Source organism: Bombina bombina, chromosome 2 (assembly GCF_027579735.1).
Source record: "Bombina bombina isolate aBomBom1 chromosome 2, aBomBom1.pri, whole genome shotgun sequence".
NCBI classification, from domain to species: Eukaryota; Metazoa; Chordata; class Amphibia; order Anura; family Bombinatoridae; genus Bombina; species Bombina bombina.
The window spans coordinates 370203122-370229300 of record NC_069500.1 but is presented as its reverse complement, the minus strand read 5'-3'; the positions used below and the strand labels follow the sequence as shown (position 1 = coordinate 370229300).

Here is a 26179-nt window from a genome sequence, read left to right as displayed (position 1 = left end):
TCCATTGATTTATTCTTTTTGTCTTTAGGCAGAAAGTATCCTTTACCACCAGTGATATCAGAGATAATCTCGGCCAAGACTGGAACAAACAAGGTCTTACCCTTGTAGGGTTTAGCCAAAAGCTTAGATTTAGAAGAAACGTCTGCAGACCAAGACTTAAGCCATAGTGCTCGACACTCTAAAATAGCAAAACCAGATATTTTAGCTCTCAACTTAATAACTTGCAAGGAAGTGTCAGTTATAAAGCAGTTAGTTAACTTGAGAGCCTTAATCCTATCCTGAATTTCCTCCAAGGGAGTTTCAGCTTGGAAGGACTCGGACAAAGCGTCAAACCAATAAGCTGCCACACTGGTTACTGTAGTAATGCACACCACCGGTTGCCATTGTAACCCCTCATGAAGATATATCTTCTTTAAAAAGGCCTCCAGCTTTTTATCCATAGGATCCTTAAACGAACAACTATATTCAATAGGAATAGTAGTTCTCTTTGCCAAAGTGGAAATCGCCCCTTCCTCCTTAGGAACTGATTGCAACGACTTCTTGAAAGAGTCAACTAGCGGAAACATCTTCCTAAAGACAGGGGAGGTCTCTCCCATTCCCGGGTGCTAATCTCCGTGGCACGGTCTGGCACTTTAAATACCTCCCCAAATGAGGGGACTTCAAAGTATCTATTTAATTTGCTAGACTTTTTAGAGTTGACGACGATAGGCTTATCGGAGTCGTACAAGGTAGCTAAAACCTCCTTCAATAAGACACGGAGGTGCTCAAGCTTGAATCTAAAGGAAACTACTTCAGCATCAGATGAAGGAGTTACACTATCCGAATCTGAGATTTCACCCTCAGAGGCTACCAAAGTATCCTCCTCCTCAGACTTGTGTGAAGAGGGAGTCCGGTCAGCCTGAACAGGATCTGATACCTTGTATGATTCTATAATGTTCCTCTTACGCTTCCCCTGCAGCATGGGAATGACTGCTAGTGCCTCAGATACCGCAGACGATACCTGTGCAGCAATCTCAACCTTTAAAAATACGTCATCTGGAGATTGAAAGGAACCACAGGGCACTGCATGTGATGTCGCTGCAGATTGGGCTATGATAGGGAGAGGCTGTGATAACACCTGGATGGCCTCATCCTCAGGGAATGGTTGCTCAGAATGAAAAAGTTTGTCCTTATATAACAGAGTTCTATTTATACAAGAACTACAAAAAGGTAAAGGTGGCTCTACTTGGGTATCCAAACGAAGCTTGCACAAACTAGAAGGATTAGACTCTAGGTCCATTTTGAACAAAAGTTATACACAAATACTAAATAATGTGACTGTATCTTTAAAAATAAAACAAAAAAAACCTTAATTTTTTTCCTGTTTATTTTTGAGCAAGAAATCTCTCTAATGTTATATTAATAACGTCCCCAGCACCTCTACACCTCAGCGTTATGCTGAGGTGCCTACCTGCTCCTGACGACACGGATTGAGAACCGTTTCCTTCGATCCGCAGCAGAAACGAGATACACTCAACAAAACGGCGCCAAGATGAAACGGCGCATAGCGAGTATGAGGCACTCCCCCTTAATGGCGTCACACCAGGAGAAACGGCAATGAAACATCTAGCCACAAAATAAAGCCGTTACCAAACTAACAGCCTCTGCAAAAGAATGACTGCATAAGTAAGCAGTCCACTCAGAGTAAGGGAAAAGAAGGAAAATTGTATTTTCTTTTATTGGTGGCTCAACCGCAACACAGTGCCCTGCCCCTGCCATGAAAACAATCCTGTTCCCCAGGATTAAGCCCATATAAGTGCAGATATGTGTAAAAGTGCCATAAGTGTTCATATAATAAAAATGTCACTTAACCTGCATTCCTGACAGTACGGCAGGGGGGCAGTCCACCTGGTATGAGTGGAAGCCTGTCCTCACAGAGACCTAGGATTAAAGAAATGGACAGAGTAAGCCTACTCTGGCATTCTGACATAGGGCAGCAATCTGTTAGGAAAAAGCAGTGGGGCCCACCTCACAAGTTCCTAACTGCTTTAAAGCTACCACAGCCCTGCTGAAGAGACTAACGTGGAGTACAGCTATACACAAATTGTGATGGAAGATCAGAGCAATCCTCCCCTGGCTTCAAAACAAAAAAAATCTTTATAGAAGAAATTTACACAGACACCTATAACTTCACCTCCTCCTTGCACTGAAGGCAGAATGACTGGGGGTTGTGGGGAAGGGAAGTGATACTTTAACAGCTTTGTTATGGTGCTCTTTGCCTCCTCCTGCTGGCCAGGAGTGATATTCCCAACAGTAATTTATGATCCGTGGACTCTCACCGTGTCTTAAGAAAGAAAAAAAAACAGGAATATAAGCTTTGGGCCATTTGTGGTTCAGGACCCTGGGTAGTGCTTTGCAATTGGTAGCTAAATGTAGCCACCAATCGGCAAGCACTACCCAGATGCTCTGTAGGCAGCGTGTTTAAGTTTGTTTGATATATTATTAGTATTATTTAATTAAAAAAAACATCATTATATTCCACATAGCAATCAATGTATAGCACTGTATACCACAATGATCAAGCTTTCAGCTGACAGTGTAACTTGATATAGGAGGTGGAGGTTCCTGCTCTGAAGAGCTTACAGTCTAGAGCTATAAATACTGATTTACCAGTAGATCACATTTATATTCAGAACAATCGTATTTTTGTTTTTAAAGAGAATTTCTAACTTTGTTTATTGAATTAGGAACTTGTATTATATACATGCTTGTGATAACACTTGCAGATATTTGGTCTAATGAGTGTGACGACTAAGCCTATTCACCCAGCCGTGACTATGGGGAGAATGTGGGTTTGAAGGGGTTAATAGCATTCAGCGTCTGGTTCCCTTATACCTTTTACCTCTACAAGGATCTAAAGGGACAGCAATTGAACAACTTCCAAATCCTGCCTACACTACCCCAGATTAACAATACTTCCACCAAGAGTTTTGAATAAGGGTGTCTTGGGAACTCAATAACTCACACGACTAACACTTACAGAGTGTGAATTCAGATATAAGAGCTGAAAGACAGAATTAGATTATTAATATTTTTAATAACAAAAGACAAATAAAGGTTACACAGTGCCAAATTAAAAAAAAAAACCCAGAAGACATACAAAAGAACAAGAATAAATGCAAAGAAACATTTCTTTAAAATAAAATGGGACATATACTAAACCTGCATGTTGCACATATCACTAAGCTTCCAATAGGTTTGTGGGAACTCCCTTCAGATGTTTCCTTGTAACATACGACCACGTAGCCCCTTCTTGCAAGTCCCTAACCCACAGTACCAAGAGATGCCAGGCATCAAAAGGAGGAGGGGCGAGGAAAGGGTGTCTTTAGATTAATGCATTCTACAGCAAACACAGATGTTGCAAAAAGGAACATTTCAGATTAACCCTGGCAATGCTGAGACACCATAACAACTCTGCTGGGTGGCTATTCCAGGTATTAACTACTCATGAGTGCATCATGACAACAAGGAGCTAAGACAGTTGCAATTTGCCCATTGTTTTCAGTGCAGCGGAGCAGCCTAATCACATTCTGAGGCTGGGGTATAGGATTGCTTCTATGGACCTGCTTGGGCTGCAAATAGGATCAATTATTGATGTGAAAAGCCGTTTGGTAATGATAGCCAAGCTCAACAACAGCTTGGGTAGTCTGCAATCTGCAATAGGTCAAATTATTTAAATGTTTTCAGGAATGTCATCACCTGATATGACATTTCCTGCTCTGTACCTATTCTGCGGAGCTGCCTCGTACTCAGACATTTTCCTAATCTCCACCTTGTTAATAATGCCTCTAGAAAAGCAATGCAATCAGAAAAGCAAATAAGTACTTAAATTCTAAGCACTTCACTTAGTTTCCATCACAATAGTCACCACCATGTATTGTAAACGTGTAGTTTACTGCAGAAAATGCAGGTGCGTTGTTATTAGCAACTGTATGACAAATGTATGATAAATTTGAGAACAGCTTTGGCTCATTATAGAAACCAGTTGGTAAAGCTCTGCACCTTTTATACTGGGCGCTGACATCTTGGAACAAACATTTTGTTGCATCCTGTGACCGAAGCAGTGCACTTTCACAGATGAGTGACATTGCTGGCTTTTTGACAGCTGTACCTTGCACTTTGCTTTTAGCTTGCACTATAGAAAGCAGACGAGTTACAGAAATAATATAGAATAATGCAGCTGCAGCACAAATGTACAGCTCCTGCACTGTATTGTGTACAGTGCACAGAAAACTGATACAGCTTTTACCCCCCCCCCCCCCCCACACCCTTTCACTGATTTGTGAAAGTGCACCACTTCTGTCACAGGGTACAAGAATAATAAAACTCCAAGATGGCAGCTCCCTATGTGAAGATGCAGTGTTTCAAAAACTATCACTTCTGAAGAGTTAAAATAAGAGAATGGATTTGATGTGAGCGGCAGGAGTGAAAACAATAGCATGGTGAATTGTAATCATGCTACTCTAGTTGTGCTCAGCAGTTTAATGTCTCTAATTCTAGAGAGGTGTATATTATTTAATTGCTGATGAAATTCGTAAAATTATATGATTTTTTTATCATGCTTTTAAAGGTTTGTCTGTTCTCATGGTAACTGATGCATGAAAAATATAAGGCCGCATTTAAAATGACATTTAACACCTCTTAAAAATTGTGTCTCACACTCCATAAAGAGCATATTCTGTAACCAGCAAATGCTGAAAATCAAATAGCTGGTTTAGACAACTTACAGCATCTTGAAAACTAAGGTTACATTATTTTGCCTTTTTTCACCTCTTTAGGGGTTGTGGGAAAAAGTACAGATTTTAATCACAAAATCAAGAGGTTTGTAATATCCCTTTCAAAGTACATTAAACTTGCGGTATAAAAAGTGTTTACAATCAAAATGTCCCCTTTGCTGGTATACTTTTTCCAATACATATCTTATTTATCCATTTCAATGAGCACAATGACACAGCGACATCCTCTGTTTTCATAGAGGATTTGACTCTTTCATTTCTCATTAGTGACACATAATCCTTGTTTAGGGTCCTTACAAATATTATACCTGTGGTGATTTGGACTTTGGTGCGTGATGATGTTATAAAATTACAAGAATGTAGTGTGTGTGTGATGTGGGGGTCCAACTTACGAAGACAGTTCACTTGGCTAAAGCAGTTATGTTCTTTTGGGAGGTGGCAATATCTATCTGATGTTATTGTTTTTATCTATTTGCAGGAATCAAATATTCTAGAATATCAGCACCATCCCAGAGATTATAATTCTCATATGGTCCATGGATCTGTGCTCCAGAGGAGGAGGCCGTCGCTGCTTTCTGAATTTCAACCGGTTAATGAAAGGTAAGGCAGCTAGTTTGTACCAATTTAAGGTGTAACCCCTGCCCAGCTGTGAATGATTTTTAAGCACTGCAGCTATACAGGTTATTTAGCTACCAGAGGTTACAAAAACACCACAACATCTCTAAAGTGGAATTCAATTATTGTTTTTTCTTTATTACATCTAGAGGATATTTAAAACTGTATTAATATTTTTTTTTTAGTTTAACAGTTGCAGTATTATACAAACTTTCAGAATAGTGATACATTGGTACAGATACTGTCCATGTTATCCAAATGTAAAATAAGCAAATATGGTATGTCACATTATCAGTAAGTAATCGGTTACATAATCTTTAATGGGTCTAATACAAACTTTAATGACAAAAAGCCCACTTAGATGATTAGTGTTCATTACAAATGATCACCAGGTTGGTGGGTGTCAGTGAATGGACCAGAAGGAATAGGGTATAGGGTAGGGAAAAATGGGATAGGGAAGAGGTTAAGAGGATAGAAGGGAGGAAGGAATAAGGAGAGAAATAAATAAAAATAAAGATATAAAATAAAAGGGGGAACAGATTGGTTTTTGAGATATGTAAGAAATCTCCTTATTTATGTAGCCAAGCGCCCCATATTAGCCAATAGGTGTCCATCTGATCGATCGAGTCTAAAAAGTGTCTCTCCATATTTGCCATATAGTCAATCACACCTTTGATTTCTGAAAGGCTTGGGGGTTCGGGGGATTTCCAGTATCTAGCTATGCATAGCTTAGTTGCAGTGAAAATGTATACCAGCAGTCTCCTCGACATCTGTGTTATATCCCCTGCCATTATATGTAGAACAGCGCTAAGTGGTGTTATCTGAATCATTAAATGCAGGGAGTTACACATGTCCTCAACTTCTCTCCAAAGTGAGGATATTTTTGGGCATTCCCACCAGATATGAAGGTCAGTCCCTTCATCTCCACACTCTCGTCAACACAGGGATGAGGATCCCGAATACATTTTGGCAAGTCTGACAGGGGTTCTATGCCATTTCAGCAGTACCTTAACATAGACTTCTAGCATAGTGATATAGTGTATGGTCTTTTTTGTAAGAGAAATAGCATTGTCCCAGTCATGGTCAAGAATGTTGGTACCCTCCTCCCTAATCCATGCCTTATATTGCCATGGTATCCCCTGGGTACGGTCAGATAGGAGTACATTATAGTACAATGTAAGGGGTTTAGGTTGCTTACAGCCCTTACTCCAGCCTGGTCTATCTTCTTTGATGCCCCATTCAGAAACGTGAGATAACCTTGATGCCTCATAGTAGGTAAAAATATTAGGTGCTGCTATCCCCCCCCCAGGGGGAATGATCTATGTAGTGTGTTATAGGCTATTCTGGGTGCCTTTTGTTGCCATATATAGTCAGCGAAGAGTTTATGGATATGGAACAGAGTGGGTTTTGGAACATTAAGCGGGATGCATCTAAATATGTACAGAACCTTCGGGATCAAGGACATTTTAACTGGGGCTACCCTGCCTAACCAGGATAGCTCTTTAAGGTCCCACTTTTCTATTAGAACTCAGAGATTTTGAAGTAATAGGCTGTAGTTATCTCGAATTATCTGGTCAGGGTCCACACTTAAGAGTATACCTAGGTGCTTAAGGTTCTTTGTAGACCATGAAAATGAGTAGAGGGACTGAAGCCGTAATAGGGTGGGTTGGTCTATCTGTATGGGGTATCCCTCCGTCTTGGTGTAATTGATTTTATAATAGCTTAGTTTACCAAAGTGGTGAATCACATTAAAAACTGCAGGTATGGAAGTCAGTGGTGTCGTTAGGAGCAGGGTCACATCATCTGCGAAAAGAACTATCTTTTCTGGGGGCGATAGGATGGGTATTTCTGTGATCCGGTCAAACTGACTGATTCTCTGGGCGAAAGGTTCCATTGCCAGTGCAAAGATAAGAGGTGAGAGGGGGCAGCCTTGCCTAGTTCCATTACGGATGGAAAACTCTCTGAAGAGCAAAATCCCATGCCCCTCACTCTCGCATGTGGAGCTGAGTATAAGATCCTAATTGCTGTAATGAAGGGTTCGGGGAACCCAAAGGAACGAAGGACTTCCCAGATGTAATCCCACCTGACCCTGTCGAAGGCCTTTTCGGCATCTAACGACAGGGCCACTATAGGGATGGCAAGTCTGTTTGCTTCCATAAAGACTGAAATCAACCGCCTCGTATTATCCTGGTCCATGTCTACCTAGCGTAAATCCGACTTGGTGTGGTGTAGTATTGTGGGGGAGTAGGTGAAGAATTCTGTTGGCAGTTAGTTTCGAATAAAGCTTAGTATCCAGGTTAATAAGGGATATAGGACGATAATTACCACATTCTGTTTGATCTTTTCCTGGCTTGGTGATGGGAATAATAGTAGCTTCCAGGAATTCCCTACAAATCTCTCCCGATTCCCTAATCTTGCTTATCTGGCTCCCATACTAAATTGAAATCTCCTCCTATGAGGACTTGTTTAATTTTATCGACCAAAGCAAAGGTCTTTCTAAGAAATTTCAGTTGCCCCTGATTGGGAGCATAAATATTAACGAGAGTAAATGTGCAATTATTCAGCTTACATACTACCATTACATATCGCCCCTCTATATCTTGTTCTGTATGCAGGCATTGGAAAGAAAGATTTCGATTGATCAAGATCACAACTCCTATACTTTTGCCTATATAGGACGCTGACTGTATATAAGGGAATAGCGGAGTTTTAAAGGGACATTCTAGCCAAAAACTTTCTTTCATGCTTTAGAAAGAGCATTCTATTTTAAACAGTTTTCCAATTTACTTCTGTTATCTAATTTGCTTCATTCTCATGATATTGTTGGTTGAAAAGCATATCTAGATATGCTCAGTATCTGCTGATTGGTTGCTGTACATAGATGCCTCTTGTTATTGGCTCACCCATGTGCATTGCTATTTCTTCAACAAGTGATATCTAAAGAATGAAGCAAATTATTTAATAGAAGTAAATTGGAATGTTGTTTAAAATCGTATTCTCTATCTCAATCATGAAAGAAATATTTTTGGTTTCATGTCCCTTTAAGTCTCAGTTCCTTTCCATCTACCCAATGGGTCTCTTGAAGGAAGCCAATGTCATTTTTTAGCGATAAGTAATTAACTAGTATACCAAGCAAGCAAGCAAGTAAGGTTCAGTCAAATTAAGGTGCCAATAATTTTCTGATAAGTCATACAATATTATACAGTTGAACCAATTTCAGATTATGATTGTAGTGGGTGTGATAACCTGACGACATACATGAAAGTAATACTTAAATATAATTCTATGGGATTTATTTTCCACTGCTTATGAAGTAAGCTCAAAGGTGTAAAAAGGTAGGAAAGGGAGTTTCAGGTATTCTGTAACTAGCACGCTCAATAGAAGGGTAAGGGGGGTCAGGGAATTCCCTTTAAGGTATGAGAGGTAGGTCAGGAATATGCAGGTATCATTTAGCCAACACGCTCAGTAGAAAAGTGTGGGGGGGGGAGGCTTGTTGTTATCGTGGGCTAGTAGCCTAGGAGGGGGTGGGCTACTATATAACATAGAATGGAGTGTAAGTTATTACAAAATTCCAATATAATATAGTATGATATAATATAATAATAATAATAATAATAGGGGGGGGCCTATCTCCTGGGGGGCACTATTAGAATGGAAATTAAAATGAAACAACGTCTTATGGGGTCTAGAAAGCTATTCACCTTGAGATAGAATCCTAGTTTTGGGGCAATAGGAAATGATTACTGAAGAAGTGCCCTGAGACACAACCATAAATCAATAGTATCATAATATCCTGAGGGGGAGGGGACTGACAGACATGACCTTTATTAGAGAAGAAAAAGAAAGAACAACAATATACTACAGTAAATATAATCTGAACATAGCCTAACCTTGGTAAACATTAACAGATATAGTGTTATAACATAGTGTGGCATCATGATAATGGCTAAAGTTATCTGGTCTATGCCTATATGGGGTCGCCAGATGTCCGGGGAACAACACTCTAGGTGGATAGCTAGATGTAATTCCTGGAAACAATTGTGCCTCTTCTCCAGGTCTATCACGGCATTTAATGGATTTATGAGTCAGAAAGCTAGTGGTTGTTAGATCTGCTGTCGGTGGGATTAGTCAAATTCCCGCCCTCCCCAGGGAACATGTCTGGGACACCGTAGAATATCTGACTCCCCCAATCTCTTATTAGCTATTTCAGCCCATGAATACACTAACTTGCAGGGCCCGGTAAGTCATGTAACTAGAGAAACGTATACCTTATGTGGTATTGCCTTCCGGCTCCCAGAATATAGACTTTTGGACCCTTAAGAAGTCCCTATATCATAAAGTTGGCCATCTGAATCTAAGTCAGGACTTATAATTTGTTGTGCAGTAGGCAAAGTGATAACTATATCCCAACCTATTACATAATCTAGGGGGGGTATTCTGTCATACTTCAAGTCACCTAGCTCAGTGGCAGACCCCATTGGGGACCTTTCCCCAATTATGGGGGGTTCCACTAGGCATCTTGAAAATGCATCCTAGCAAGGGTATCATGTCAGTTTAATATGTGGATACGTATTACGAATATCAAGTATTTAGCCCCCTCAACTAGACTAGAAGGCATGCTGGGAGTACCCCTGTCACAAAGATTCACTTAGGTCCATAAGGGGCATATCATCAAGTTATTAACAAATATAGCTCTATATGCAAACTTTTGAGTAACAAGTGCAGAAAAACATTATAACAAAGAAAGAATATACATTACTAGTTGGCAGTCTCCGATCATCTTAGCTTGCGGCTTGGTAAGTTCAGAAACATAAAGAGGCTACGGTTCAATCAGTTCAAGACAGAGTCCAATTCCTGATTTTGACGTTTTGCATTTGGGGCCTGCAGTCTCTGTGGGAGGGGATCCCACTCCTTAGCCATGGGGCTGAGTCTCTCGGGCCTATGATGAACTGAAGTTGCAGCGTCTTGGGTCTCTGGGAATCGAGCCAACAGAGGATTCAGGGGCCTTAAGGGCTCCTGGAACCATTGGTCTAAAAGTCTAAAAGTTATTTTCCTCGGGAGGGGTCGTCTAGCGTAATTAACGATCCATTCTTGTGAATCAGAAGTTTAGTCGGGTATCCCCATCTATATTTGACTCCTTTCTTCCGAAGTTTAGCCGTGATTTCCCTAAAAGAATTTCTCTATTTCATAGTACTGGGATAAATCCGGGAAAACCTTGATATGTCTGACACCTTCTGGCAAAGAGGAGGTGTTGAGGCTGCTTTAAGTATTTGTTCTTTGTACGTAAAGTAATGGAAACGTACAATGGTATCTTGTGGTTTGTCGGCTAAGACATTCCTACCTCGTGGGAGTCTGTGTGCCCTGTCTATAAGGGACTCAGATGGGTTAGTGGCTGGTTTAAGATGTTTACAATATTCCAGTATAAAGTCGCCAAGTTCACTGGGCGATACATCTTCTGAGATACCACGGGACCTTAGATTGTTTCGTCTCGAACGATCTTCGAGATCTGCCACCTTGGCCTCAATGACATCAACGTGATCCACTATATTCTGTGAGTAGGAAATTAGGTTAGCTTGTTCTATGGCTAAATCTTCCTGTTTACGTTCTAAAGCTTCAGTACGTTCATTTATAGCACCAATGTCTCTTTGCAGCTCAGCGACATAGCCCCCAATAGTTTTAGTGAGCGTCACTTCCAGATTCTTCATTCTTTCGGTGAGAGTATCAACAATTTCAGAGACTGTGGTGTCAGTCATCTTAACTGAAGAAGTTGGAGTTGAAGTTAAGGGCTTTGCCGTAGTCTGAATCTGGGGTTCCGGTTGAGGAGCTATCTCCGGGCTTTGTAGCGTAATTTCAGGTATAATAGCTGCCTTAAAGTGATCAGCTAAAGATTTCTTAGGTAGCGCAGTAGAATGTTTCTTTCTGTTACTTTGTGGCATGTTAAATTTCAGCAATCCGAGATCTGGCTATAGGAGGCCCCAAGACTCTGCATCTACCCCTCAGGTGGATATGGTCTTAGAATATTAAGCCATGGTTACTCTCAATAAAGAGCTGTGAGATAGGGTATATAGTGAGGATGTTAGTGATAATGATCACCACAGGCCAATAGCGCACTTAGAATGTTGCCTTACTTAGATATGTGTCCCTCCTCGGGGGCTATGCCACCACTGGGCGCTGATGGGAAAAGGATAGAGGGTATGACCCGCTCTTATGTTAGGAGCGGGAAAGGGTGAGGAGAGACACTGCGGCACTAGTAGCGAAACAAACGGGCAAGAGATCTTTAGGGAACTGCTACTTTGAGCGGATGTAAAGTTGGCTACTTCGGTTCTCTGCTTGAGTGTATAATGCAGTCCTTCAATGTTTAGTAGGGTCAGGGTAGAGACCAGCAGCGTGCTAATTCACCACCGGCGGTTATGGCAATACAAGGAACGTGTTGGGATTATCCCTTGTTGCTCCAGGGTGTCTAGTAGTAAAAATGGTCATAAAGTAGTCTGCCCAAAAGTCCAGCTCACAGGAGGGACCAAGAGCCACCTGCCTGCGTCAGACTAGCATGTGGTAGCTGTATTCCACGTAGGTAGGGCCTAGAGAGGTTCAGCTATTAGGATCATTTATATCTCTGGCCAAGATAGTTTTATAGCCCAAACTAGAAGTCTCTCTAATATTTAGGGCCTTTATAGCTGAGGGCAATATTTCTGTTCCTGGCTTCCCGTGGTGTTTCCCAAACAATTCAAGGGAGATAGTCCCATAAACAGAAAGTGGGGGACTAATAATATACACCCCAATGTTTCTTCAGCCTCTGTGTAACCTGCCCTGTATATAAAGCCTTGTAGCCTACAGTGGTATTGTGAGTGTGTAATAAGGGAGATTTCATATGTTGCAGAATCTCACCTTTGTCTAGCAATATCACTGGTCTTGAGATTCTGGCCAGCAGCAACAAGTCTCTATAAGCTGTGTTCTCCGCAAGTTGTTGCACAGTAGCAGGCTAGCCGTTCCGCCCTGTGTGCTGTACCCTCCGGTCTTGCTGTGAAGGGTTCCCCCCCAGCCAGTACTCAGACGGTGCTGCTGTGACTCTGGAGCGGAGCCCCGACCCTCCGGAGTTCAGATTAGTAGGATGGAGTTCCGTGTGAGACCGGAGTACCGGTGGAAGGGCTGCAGCGTGGTAACTGCGTAGGCGATCTTCCCCACTCCGGGAGGCCGGAGTTCTATTACAGGCCTGCTAGCCACGTGGAATTTGCGCTGCAGGTAAAAAAAAAAGTCTATGTGAAGTCTGTACAGTGACTTACTATTATTTTCTTCTGGTGTTCCGCTCCGGAGTTCCCTCAGGTAGGTTCTACAGGCAAGCTGACTGGCCGAATCTGCTGGTAAGAGCAGCGGATAACTCAGTGGGTGGCCTCACCAGAGGAGAACGCAGCCTTTCAAAGTTGGCGTCATGAGCTGTTTTAAGTACTCACGATGATATGTCACAGGTTTTGCTCATGTAACTTCATTCACTGCTGGGTAGGTCACTGTGTCCTCCTATTATGGGTAAACTTAATCGGATCACTTGTGTAATCCCTTTGAGTTTTTCTTTGATCTCCCAGCAAGCTGCTGGATGGCTCCAGACCCCTTTATAGTCCACAGTAAGCAGCAACCAGAGTTTTGTTAGTCTACTGGAGTAACTTAATTAGGATGCTGGTATTGCGGGGAGGGTAGCAGGGGAAACTCTGTGAATTTTGGGTAGGGATTTAGGGTATATTTTAGATACACTCCGGGAGCTTGGTAAAAGTGCGACCGATCTCAGATGACTCTGCCCCCACTGTATTAATATTTTATATTTATTTTTTTGTTGTAAACTGATGGTCCTGTTCCTGTACATGTATTTCTTGTTTGTTTCAATATATTTTAAAAAATATATTTTGCAAATCAAAAAAGATTAATATGTTAAACTGCTTCTCTTTCGTGTGCATGCTGGAATAATGCACTTAATCTTGCTTTTATACTTAATAAAGTCAAGTGGACAAGGGCGTATATCTACACACCTGTCAATCTGGAATTGTGGTCTTGCATTTATCCTTGCACATTACAGCTAGTGCGCAACGCCGCCCCCCTTTTCGCACGCAGCGACTGTCAATCTCCCTGGTCGTAAAAGTTCAGTTGGATTGAGATATGCCACATAACAGGTGGTGAAGTGGGTTAAGAAGCAGCAGTCTCGACTGCAAGTTCACTCATGCAAGCCTGCAACTGGATCCTTTGATAAATCTGGCTAGATTTACTATCACTGCAGGCAGAAAAGTTCGCAAGTAGTGAACCTGTCCGCCTGCAATCACCACTTGCGATGTTGCATTGCACAACAAAATTTAACATTGCACAAGAGGATTCTTGTACAATGCCTCCCCCTGCTCCGGCACAACCAATTACGCCAGAGCAGGGCATGCCAATCACCCCGAATGAGGCAAAAGAAGCAGTTTCTGCTTTTTAAAGGGACACTCAAGTCAAAATTAAACTTTCATGACTCAGATAAAGCATGCAATTTTAAACAACTTTCCAATTTACTTCCATTAACAAAATGTGCATAGTCATTGTCCATAGTCATTTTATAGTTACACTTTTTAAGTCACCAGCTCCTACTGAGCATGTGCAAGAATTCAAAGACTATAATACTGTATATGCATTTGCGATTGGCTGATAACTGTCACATAATACAGGAAGAGTGGAAATAGACATAACTTTGAAATGTGTCAGACAAAAATCTACTATACATTTGCAGTTCATACGTGCATAAGTGCCATTACATTTTCTTTTTTATCATGCATTTTCTTTTTATCATGCATTTGTTGATTATGCAAATCTACTGTATTAACTGGTCTGTGTTTGAATACGGACATTTGGACCCTCAAAGCATGTGCGCATGCCGCAGAAAAACAGTGATAACTTTTAATAGAGACATTCTTGCTATTAGAAATATATTGCAAAATTAATTGAAATGCACCGATGTACATTTTAATTTTGACCTTTCTATTCCTTTAATAAATTTAGCCCCATCTTATTATTATTATTTTTTTAGATACAATATAAAGCTGTACATTGGATAAAAAAACATAACCGGTAATTGTTTACTTGTGTAATATGTTCTTAAAGGGACATGTTACCCAAATGTTGAGACACTTGAAAGTGATGCAGCAAATGTATAAAAAAATCACTAAAAATATCACATGAACCCATCTTTGTAAAAAAGGAAGATCTTTTACCTCAAAATTTCCTCAGTTGCCACTTTATCATAAAGGCATCCAATCGGAATGCTTGTCACATTATTTCCCTCCTCAGATTTGGGAGATTTCATAGTAAAGTTCCTTAGATTATGGAGAAATCTCATGAGATCACAGTAAAGCAAGTGTGAAACCAGTAATGGTGATGTTGATTGGCTTTTACCATACATATGACTGCAAACAGAGTAACGCTGAATCACAAATCAGTTATTCTAATGAGCTGTAGAAATTTTGAGGTAAAATATTTTCTTGGTTCATAGATTTTTACGGTTATGCTGCATCACTTTGAAGGAATTTAATATGACACGTTTCTTTAAATTGTTGTTCTTAATGTTTTTATTTTGTTGTCATGTCCACCAGAGGGAACTTGTCCATTTTATGATCTGCTAGTAGTAAGTTAGGCGTTAATGGTATACATTGCAAATTTCTTGCTAATTAACCAATAGGAGATCAGAAAACTATTTTGAGCTTGACTGACACCTCAACTGACAATCTCTGAAGTGCATAGCAAAGGACAGCACAAAACAAGTCAGATTGTGGGGACAATTAACCCTTAGAGCATATATTGTTTAATAAAAACTGTGGTTTTTAGTTTTCAGATTTGAAACTGTCTTCAAGAGTTTCTTTCACACTAAGGGCCAGATGACAAGTGGAGCGCTAAATATTGCTTTTGTGAAAGCGATATTTGTACTCCACTGAGTAATACCAGCGCACACTAAAGTTGACAGCAGTACAAATGCGAGCTCGCGTTGCTGGGAAGCATTGCGCTTATGAGAGCGCGCTTCCTTAGGCTCCAATTGGAGCCTCGTTCTCATGCCATTACACACGACATGAGAACCTAGCGAAGGGGGGTAAGTAGTGCAGCAATAACACATCAATATATATGTATATAGTCATACATTTATATTTACACTTTGCTGCCAATATTATACAAATATTAACACATATATATGTATACAAGCATATACATATATATTTACAGGGAACACACATTTCCCATTGACTACAATGTAAAGGCACTTTTATTATAACACCTTACAGTCGCCGACTTGTAATCTAGCCCTAAGTACATAATTGAGTTTATTTGCAGCCTATAGTAATGTGTGCTGCCATGTTGAAATCTAGTTTTTCACTGCATTCCAGTGCACAAGCAGCAACTAGGTTCCAAAATGGAGGCACCCAGAATTAGAGGGAGGCGCATAAAATGTATTTAGCGTATAATGTCCCTTTAAGAATTGTCAGTTTTTATAATCATAATGCAGGTATATTTATCTGCCAGTGCGGGTTGTTTTTATTTCCATGGCTAGGTTTTGTTTTTTAATAGTTTTATTTCCAGGCCTGCACACTAACATGTAAAGCAAATCCTTATTCTGTAAGACCAACACTACTGTAGTTCCAGGGCATCATTATCAAGTATCTTCTTGTGATATCTCCTTGGAGAGGGCTTGTTACTTCATAAGGTTGCACTCTCCGGCATTCTCTGATCTTGGACCATATGCTTGCCCCGAGAGCTGTATTGTAAAGAAATATGAGCCTGTCAATTATAATGAGTCTACCAGGCTGGGCGCTGAAGTAAATTCCTTTCAGCAGATAGAATACGAGGAGGAACATCTATTAACAAGCTGGGAAATAGCACTAAAAGCCTGTGCATATCGTTCCAAAAGTAGTTATGTCCCTGTATGGTATAGAACAGTTATGGTAAATAAATGGTTACTACATTTTCATAATTTGTCTGGTTGTGAGCTCATTGAAAAAGAACACTAGATATTCTTGGGCAAGGTTACAGCAGAGCTGACGTAGAACCTTACATGAGCAGCTGTCTCTTTTGACAATTACATTAAGTATAAGCTTTATTCCGCACCCTCCATGATGAGAGCATATTACTTAATGTAGTATAAAGTATCTCTTGTGTCAGGAATGAGCTGTATCCGGCTGCATTCCAGACATTGCTCACTCAGTTTGCTTTGGCAAGACTGAACATGAAATAGGTGTGGATTACCTCTAAACCTTTACATTGTTACTCCCCAATGACATTTATTGTTTATCTTTCTTTCTTTTTATTTTCTCTGGACAAGTTTATAATTTGAGCTCTAATTTAACCCTTCCTTTTGTGTAGAGCAGACAGTGTTTGCAAATAATAATAACAATATACACATACTGTTACCTATTTATATCTATGTGTTAAACTCCCAGACTGTCGCCTGTCTGCTGGATATACAAAGAAACACTTACATGAAAGATTGGAGGTGCTGCTTACAAATTAGAAGTCCTGGCACACTAAGGCCTCTATTTATCAGGCTGTCAACCGCAAATACGCTGGAATTCCGCAGCGTATTTGTGGCGAGCCTGATTCGCCGTAGTTATCAAACCCTACAGACCGGCAAAAGTAGAATATAGTGACGTAACATACGATCCGCCGGACTCAGTCCGACACAGATCGATGGTTACGTCACTACAGATGTTCTGAACGCAAGTTCGGCACAATCTGACTACTTTTGCTAGTTATCAAAGAACTACCAGATATGCTCGCCACTATTCCGGCCCAGCGTACCTGGTTTTCAATTCGCCGCCATGGAGGCGGCGGATGCCATAGGAATCAATGGGAGTTTGACAGTTAATAACTACCTAGCTAAAATTATTACAAAAGTACCTGTAAAATAAATCCTAACCTAAGTTACAATTACACCTAACACTACAATTAAATAAATTAAATTAACTACAATTACCTACAATTAAATAAAATAAAATAAAGAACAAAAAAACACTAAATTACAGAAAATAAAAAAAATTACAAGAATTTTAAACTAATTACACCTACTCTAATCCCCCTAATAAAATAAAAAAGCCCCCCAAAATAATAAAATTCCCGACCCTATACTAAATTACAAATAGCCCTTAAAGGGCCTTTTTTCTCCAACATAGGTGTGTCCGGTCCACGGCGTCATCCTTACTTGTGGGATATTCTCTTCCCCAACAGGAAATGGCAAAGAGCCCAGCAAAGCTGGTCACATGATCCCTCCTAGGCTCCGCCTTCCCCAGTCATCCTCTTTGCCGTTGCACAGGCAACATCTCCACGGAGATGGCTCAGAGTTTTTTGGTGTTTAAATGTAGTTTTTATTCTTCAATCAAGAGTTTGTTATTTTAAAATAGTGCTGGTATGTACTATTTACTCTGAAACAGAAAAGAGATGAAGATTTCTGTTTGTAAGAGGAAAATGATTTTAGCAACCGTTACTAAAATCGATGGCTGTTTCCACACAGGACTGTTGAGAGGAATTAACTTCAGTTGGGGGAAACAGTGAGCAGACTTTGGCTGCTTGAGGTATGACACATTTCTAACAAGACTTGGTAATGCTGGAAGCTGTCATTTTCCCTATGGGATCCGGTAAGCCATTTTCTTAATTTTCAATATAAGAATACAAGGGCTTCACAAGGGCTTTAAAGACTGGTAGACATTTTTCTGGGCCAAAACGATTACTATATAAGCATGTTTAATGGTTTATAACTTAGGAGAGTTATTTTAATCTTGGCAAATTGTTAAAAAAACGGACAGGCACTGTATTGGACACCTTTTTCACTGGGGGCCTTTTCTAGTCATAGGCAGAGCCTCATTTTCGCGCCACTAATGCGCAGTTGTTTTTGAGAAGCAAGGCATGCAGATGCATGTGTGAGGTGTTCAGATCCACTGAAAAAGCTTATTGAAGGCGTCATTTGGTATCGTATTCCCCTCTGGGCTTGGTTGGGTCTCAGCAAAGCAGATACCAGGGACTGTATAGGGGTTAATTGTAAAAACGGCTCCGGTTCCGTTATTTTAAGAGTTAAAGCTTTCAAATTTGGTGTGCAATACTTTTAAGGCTTTATGACACTGTGGTGAAATTTTGGTGAATTTTGAACATTTCCTTCATACTTTTGCGTATATTCAGTAAAAAAGTGTGTTTTAAAAATTTAAAGAGACAGTAACGGTTTTATTTTAAAACGTTTTTTGTGCTTTGTTACCAAGTTTATGCCTATTAACATGTCTGAACTATCTGATAGACGATGTTCTGTATGTTCGGAAGCCAAGGTTCCTATTCATTTAAATATATGTGATAAATGTGACAAACAAAGTAGGGACAATGATACCACTGATAATAATGTTGCCCAAAACGATTCCTTAAGTGAGGGGAGTAAGCATGGTACTGCATCATCCCCTTCTATGTCTACACCAGTCTTGCCCACTCAGGAGGCCCCTAGTACATCTAGTGCGCCAATCCTCCTTACTATGCAACAATTAACGGCTGTAATGGATAATTCTATTAAAAACATTTTAGCCAAAATGCCCACTTATCAGCGAAAGCGCGACTGCTCTGTTTTAGATACTGAAGAGCATGAGGACGCTGATGATAATGGTTCTGACATGCCCTTACACCAGTCTGAAGGGGCTAGGGAGGTTTTGTCTGAGGGAGAAATTTCAGATTCAGGAAAAATTTCTCAACAAGCTGAACCTGATGTTATTACATTTAAATTTAAATTGGAACATCTCCGCGCTCTGCTTAAGGAGGTGTTATCTACTCTGGATGATTGTGACAATTTGGTCATTCCAGAGAAATTATGTAAAATGGACAGGTTCCTAGAGGTCCCGGTGCCCCCCGAAGCTTTTCCTATACCCAAGCGGGTGGCGGACATTGTAAATAAAGAATGGGAAAGGCCCGGCATACCTTTTGTCCCTCCCCCTATATTTAAGAAATTATTTCCTATGGTCGACCCCAGGAAGGACTTATGGCAGACAGTCCCCAAGGTCGAGGGGGCGGTTTCTACTCTAAACAAACGCACCACTATCCCTATAGAAGATAGTTGTGCTTTTAAAGATCCTATGGACAAAAAATTAGAGGGTTTGCTTAAAAAGATGTTTGTTCAGCAAGGTTACCTTCTACAACCAATTTCATGCATTGTTCCTGTCACTACAGCAGCGTGTTTCTGGTTCGAGGAACTAGAAAAGTCGCTCAATCAAGCATCCTCTTATGAGCAGGTTATGGGCAGAGTTCAAGCACTTAAGTTGGCTAACTCTTTTACCTTAGACGCCACTTTGCAATTAGCTAGATTAGCGGCGAAAAATTCAGGGTTTGCTATTGTGGCGCGCAGAGCGCTTTGGCTAAAGTCTTGGTCAGCGGATGCGTCCTCCAAGAACAAATTACTTAACATACCTTTCAAGGGGAAAACGCTGTTTGGCCCTGACTTGAAAGAGATTATTTCAGATATCACTGGGGGTAAGGGCCACGCCCTTCCTCAGGATAGGTCTTTTAAGGCTAAAAATAAACCAAATTTTCGTCCCTTTCGCAGAAACGGACCAGCCTCAAGTTCTACATCCTCTAAGCAAGAGGGTAATACTTCTCAAACCAAGCCAGCCTGGAGGCCAATGCAAGGCTGGAACAAAGGTAAGCAGGCCAAGAAACCTGCCACTGCTACCAAGACAGCATGAGATGTTGGCCCCCGATCCGGGACCGGATCTGGTGGGGGGCAGACTTTCTCTCTTCGCTCAGGCTTGGGCAAGAGATATTCTGGATCCTTGGGCGCTAGAAATAGTCTCCCAAGGTTATCTTCTGGAATTCAAGGAGCTACCCCCAAGGGGAAGGTTCCACAGGTCTCAATTGTCTTCAGACCACATAAAAAGACAGGCATTCTTACATTGTGTAGAAGACCTGTTAAAAATGGGAGTGATTCATCCTGTTCCATTAGGAGAACAAGGGATGGGATTCTACTCCAATCTGTTCATAGTTCCCAAAAAAGAGGGAACATTCAGACCAATCTTAGATCTCAAGATCCTAAACAAATTTCTCAAGGTTCCATCGTTCAAAATGGAAACCATTCGGACAATTCTTCCTACCATCCAGGAAGGTCAATTCATGACCACGGTGGATTTAAAGGATGCGTATCTACATATTCCTATCCACAAGGAACATCATCGGTTCCTAAGGTTCGCCTTTCTGGACAAGCATTACCAGTTTGTGGCACTTCCATTCGGATTAGCCACTGCTCCAAGAATTTTTACAAAGGTACTAGGGTCCCTTCTAGCGGTGCTAAGACCAAGGGGCATTGCAGTAGTACCTTACTTGGACGACATACTGATTCAAGCGTCGTCTCTACCACAAGCAAAGGCTCATACGGACATTGTCCTGGCCTTTCTCAGATCTCACGGGTGGAAAGTGAACGTAGAAAAAAGTTCTCTATCTCCGTCAACAAGAGTTCCCTTCTTGGGAACAATAATAGACTCCTTAGAAATGAGGATTTTTCTGACAGAGGCCAGAAAATCAAAACTTCTAAGCTCTTGTCAAGTACTTCATTCTGTTCTTCTTCCTTCCATAGCGCAGTGCATGGAAGTAATAGGTTTGATGGTCGCGGCAATGGACATAGTTCCTTTTGCGCGAATTCATCTAAGACCGTTACAACTGTGCATGCTCAGTCAGTGGAATGGGGATTATACAGACTTGTCTCCGACGATACAAGTAGATCAGAGGACCAGAGATTCACTCCGTTGGTGGCTGACCCTGGACAACCTGTCACAAGGGATGAGCTTCCGCAGACCAGAGTGGGTCATTGTCACGACCGACGCCAGTCTGGTGGGCTGGGGCGCGGTCTGGGAACCCCTGAAAGCTCAGGGTCTTTGGTCTCGGGAAGAATCTCTTCTCCCGATAAATATTCTGGAACTGAGAGCGATATTCAATGCTCTCAAGGCTTGGCCTCAGCTAGCAAAGGCCAAATTCATACGGTTTCAATCAGACAACATGACGACTGTTGCGTATATCAACCATCAGGGGGGAACAAGGAGTTCCCTGGCGATGGAAGAAGTGACCAAAATAATTCAATGGGCGGAGACTCACTCCTGCCACTTGTCTGCAATCCACATCCCAGGAGTGGAAAATTGGGAAGCGGATTTTCTGAGTCATCAGACATTTCATCCGGGGGAGTGGGAACTCCATCCGGAAATCTTTGCCCAAATAATTCAATTGTGGGGCATTCCAGACATGGATCTGATGGCGTCTCGTCAGAACTTCAAGGTTCCTTGCTACGGGTCCAGATCCAGGGATCCCAAGGCGACTCTAGTGGATGCACTAGTAGCACCTTGGAGCTTCAACCTAGCTTATGTGTTCCCACCGTTTCCTCTCATTCCCAGGCTGGTAGCCAGGATCAAACAGGGGAGGGTATCGGTGATCTTGATAGCTCCTGCGTGGCCACGCAGGACTTGGTATGCAGATCTGGTGAATATGTCATCGGCTCCACCATGGAAGCTACCTTTGAGACAGGACCTTCTTGTTCAAGGTCCGTTCGAACATCCGAATCTGGCCTCACTCCAACTGACTGCTTGGAGATTGAACGCTTATTTTATCAAAGCGAGGGTTCTCAGATTCTGTCATTGATACTCTTGTTCAGGCTAGAAAGCCTGTAACTAGAAAAATCTACCATAAAATATGGAAAAAATATATCTGTTGGTGTGAATCCAAAGGATTCCCATGGAACAAGATAAAAATTCCTAAGATTCTATCCTTTCTTCAAGAAGGTTTGGAGAAAGGATTATCTGCAAGTTCTTTGAAGGGACAGATTTCTGCTTTATCTGTTTTACTTCACAAAAAGCTGGCGGCTGTGCCAGATGTTCAAGCTTTTGTTCAGGCTCTGGTTAGAATCAAGCCTGTTTACAAACCTTTGACTCCTCCTTGGAGTCTCAATTTAGTTCTTTCAGTTCTTCAGGGGATTCCGTTTGAACCCCTACATTCCGTTGATATCAAGTTATTATCTTGGAAAGTTTTGTTTTTGGTTGCAATTTCTTCTGCTAGAAGAGTTTCAGAGTTATCTGCTCTGCAGTGTTCTCCTCCTTATCTGGTGTTCCATGCAGATAAGGTGGTTTTGCGTACTAAACCTGGTTTTCTTCCGAAAGTTGTTTCTAACAAAAATATTAACCAGGAGATAGTCGTGCCTTCTTTGTGTCCGAATCCAGTTTCAAAGAAGGAACGTTTGTTGCACAATTTGGATGTAGTTCGTGCTCTAAAATTCTATTTAGAGGCCACTAAAGATTTCAGACAAACATCTTCTTTGTTTGTTGTTTATTCTGGTAAAAGGAGAGGTCAAAAAGCAACTTCTACCTCTCTCTCTTTTTGGCTTAAAAGCATCATCCGATTGGCTTATGAGACTGCCGGACGGCAGCCTCCTGAAAGAATCACAGCTCATTCCACTAGGGCTGTGGCTTCCACATGGGCCTTCAAGAACGAGGCTTCTGTTGATCAGATATGTAAGGCAGCGACTTGGTCTTCACTGCACACTTTTACCAAATTTTACAAATTTGATACTTTTGCTTCTTCTGAGGCTATTTTTGGGAGAAAGGTTTTGCAAGCCGTGGTGCCTTCCATCTAGGTGACCTGATTTGCTCCCTCCCATCATCCGTGTCCTAAAGCTTTGGTATTGGTTCCCACAAGTAAGGATGACGCCGTGGACCGGACACACCTATGTTGGAGAAAACAGAATTTATGTTTACCTGATAAATTACTTTCTCCAACGGTGTGTCCGGTCCACGGCCCGCCCTGGTTTTTTAATCAGGTCTGATGATTTATTTTCTCTAGCTACAGTCACCACGGTATCATATGATTTCTCCTATGCAAATATTCCTCCTTTACGTCGGTCGAATGACTGGGGAAGGCGGAGCCTAGGAGGGATCATGTGACCAGCTTTGCTGGGCTCTTTGCCATTTCCTGTTGGGGAAGAGAATATCCCACAAGTAAGGATGACGCCGTGGACCGGACACACCGTTGGAGAAAGTAATTTATCAGGTAAACATAAATTCTGTTTTTGCAGGGCATTGCCCCAAAGTAACCCTGCCTTGAGCCGTCTTCACCGATCCGGGCAGAAGAGGACCTCCAAAAGGGCAGAAGACTTCATCCAGGCGGCATCTTCTATCTTCATCCATCTGGAGCGGAGCGGGCCCATCTTCAAGCCAGCCGACGCGGAGCATACTCTTCCATCGACGTCCTAACGAAGAATGAAGGTTCCTTTAAATGACGTCATCCAAGATGGCGTCCCTTCAATTACGATTGGCTGATAGGAATTGTAGGGTGATCTTCAGGGGGTTAGTGTTAGGTTTTATTAAGGGGGGATTGGGTGGGTTTTAGAGTAGGGTTGGGTGTGTGGGTGGTGGGTTTTAATGTTGGGGGGGTTTGTATTTCTTTTTTTTTACAGGTAAAAGAGCTGATTACTTTGGGGCAATGCCCCGCAAAAGGCCCTTTTAAGGGCTATTTGTAATTTAGTATAGGGTAGGGAATTTTATTATTTTGGGGGGCTTTTTTATTTTATTAGGGGGATTAGATTATGTGTAATTAGTTTAAAATTCTTGTAATTTTCTTTATTTTCTGTAATTTAGTGTTTGTTTTTTGTACTTTATTTTATTTTATTTAATTTTAATTAGTTTTATTTAATTGTAGTTAATTTATGTAATTATTTTAATGATAGTGTAGTGTAATTGTAACTTAGGTTAGGTTTTATTTTACAGGTAATTTTGTATTTATTTTAGCTAGGTAGTTATTAAATAGTTAATAGTTAAAGTTGCCTGTAAAATAAAAATAAATCCTAAAATAGCTACAATGTAATTATTAATTATATTGCAGCTATCTTAGGGTTTATTTTATAGATATTTAGTTTTAAATAGGAATAATTTAGTTAATAATAGTAATATTTATTTAGATGTATTTAAATTAGATTTAATTTAGGGGGGGTTAGGGTTAAACTTAGGGGTTAATAACTTTATTATAGTAGCGGCGATTGTAGGATAGGGGTTAATATGTATAATGTAGGTGGCGGCGGGCTCCGGGAGCGACGGTTTAGGGGTTAAACATTTTATTTAGTTGCGGTGGGCTCCGGGAGTGGCGGTTTAGTGGTTAAACAATTTATTTAGTTGCGGCGGGGTCTGGGAACGGCAGGATAGGGGTTAATAACTTTTTGTAGGTGGCGGCGGTATAGGGGGCGGCAAATTAGGGGTTAATAGGTATAATGTAGGTGGCGGCGGGGTCCGGGAAAGGCGGTTTAGGGGTTAATATGTTTATTTAGTTGCTGGGGGCTCCGGGAGCGGCGGTTTATGGGATAAACAGTATAGTATAGTGTGGGTGCTTAGTGACAGTTTAGCAAGAAAGCTGCGAATAAGCCGAAGAGCAGCGAGATCGATGACTGTTAGTTAACAACAGTCCACTGCTCATCGCACCGTACTTGTTGCGCGGCTTTTTGACAGCTTTCTTAATAAATTTGGTGAAAGTATTCAGATCCGCGGTGGCGATGTTAGGCGATCTTAGGCGAGCGTATTGGGGCCGTCGAATGCAGGTAAGTAGACAGCTTGATAAATAGAGGCCTATGTATGAAGTAACAGAAGAGATACCACCCATTGTTCTGTTTATATCTGTCTGGTTACACCCTGGTACCTAGTAGAGCAGGTGATTGCACGCAAACTAGATGTGCATATGACCCCTTATTCAAAAGAATGAAAGAGTGCGGTGGGAACCCTTATTTAGTGTAAACCAGATGAAGAGAAATAGGGGCTGCAAAATAGCTACCGCCCTCTAAAACAATCTCCCTTGTATTCAGTGGGGACAGGTGATTACAATTTCTTACAGTGGTCACCTAATTTCAAGGGCAAGAGTTGATCTTCTGTTTCTGATGAGGGGCCACTTATCCCTCTAGGTCATGCGAAACTTCCTTTGGATTAGTCCTGCAGGTAATTTTTACAGTGATCACCTGTATCCTGGATGGGCATGCAATGATGTCACATGATCTCCGGGGATACATTATTACCATAGTAACAAGAAGTTTAGCATTTCATTTTAAACTATCACGTGTGGCCAACCTTCACAATTGAGGATTGCAAAGCAAAACACAATGTTGTCCTTAGTAATTAAAGGGTTAAAATGCTGCTTTGTTATATACATAAATAATATTTTTGTGTACAATGTTATTTCTTTTACCTGAGATTTAACGGTAGCTCTATTTAACATATATTGAAGATAGATACAAGCCTCTCCTGCTTAAGATAAGAAACCTAGAGCAAGAGACCACAGATTGTTAGCCTGTTGTTGCCATGTCTTCGCTGTGCTGTCTAAATTTGATAGAGAATTAGCCCTCACAGCTCTTAATTTGAAGCATGCTGTTATCATAATGATTCTACTTAGCCAGCAGGGCCCGCATTGTCACCATGTGCAGCAGAGCAGGTCAATGGCCTGGCGTGTAATGATTTCTCTCTCGTTAATCTTTGTTGTGAAGGGAGCAGGGATGAAATTGAATTGGTGCTCAAGACGTACATAAAAAAATTTGTATAAGCTACAGAACAGTTACACAACTCTTGCAGACAGGCCTGATTTGAATATACAATATCTTATGTAACTTTCTGATTGCTGTGTAAAACACTGAAAAAATAGCTATTGTTGAAAGATGAAGAGATGTCACAACAAATGTATTTTTAATATGCTACACAAACCCCCTTTATAACAGCAGTTCTTAGCATTAAGATGTGTTCCTTGGGATCATCCTCCTTTTCTCTCAAGCA

At 41.1% G+C, this 26179-nt stretch overlaps 1 protein-coding gene across 12 annotated transcripts in view; it reads left to right on the top strand.

Annotated features, from left to right (window-relative positions):
- Nucleotides 1–26179, top strand: part of NCOR2 (nuclear receptor corepressor 2) — a 1025928-nt gene that overhangs the window by 279556 nt on the left and 720193 nt on the right. For all 12 annotated transcript variants that reach the window (XM_053701833.1, XM_053701839.1, XM_053701838.1 and 9 more), the window contains exon 3: nucleotides 5254–5375. In XM_053701833.1, coding sequence (XP_053557808.1) covers nucleotides 5254–5375 — 122 coding nt within the window. The remainder of the gene's footprint in view (nucleotides 1–5253; nucleotides 5376–26179) is intronic.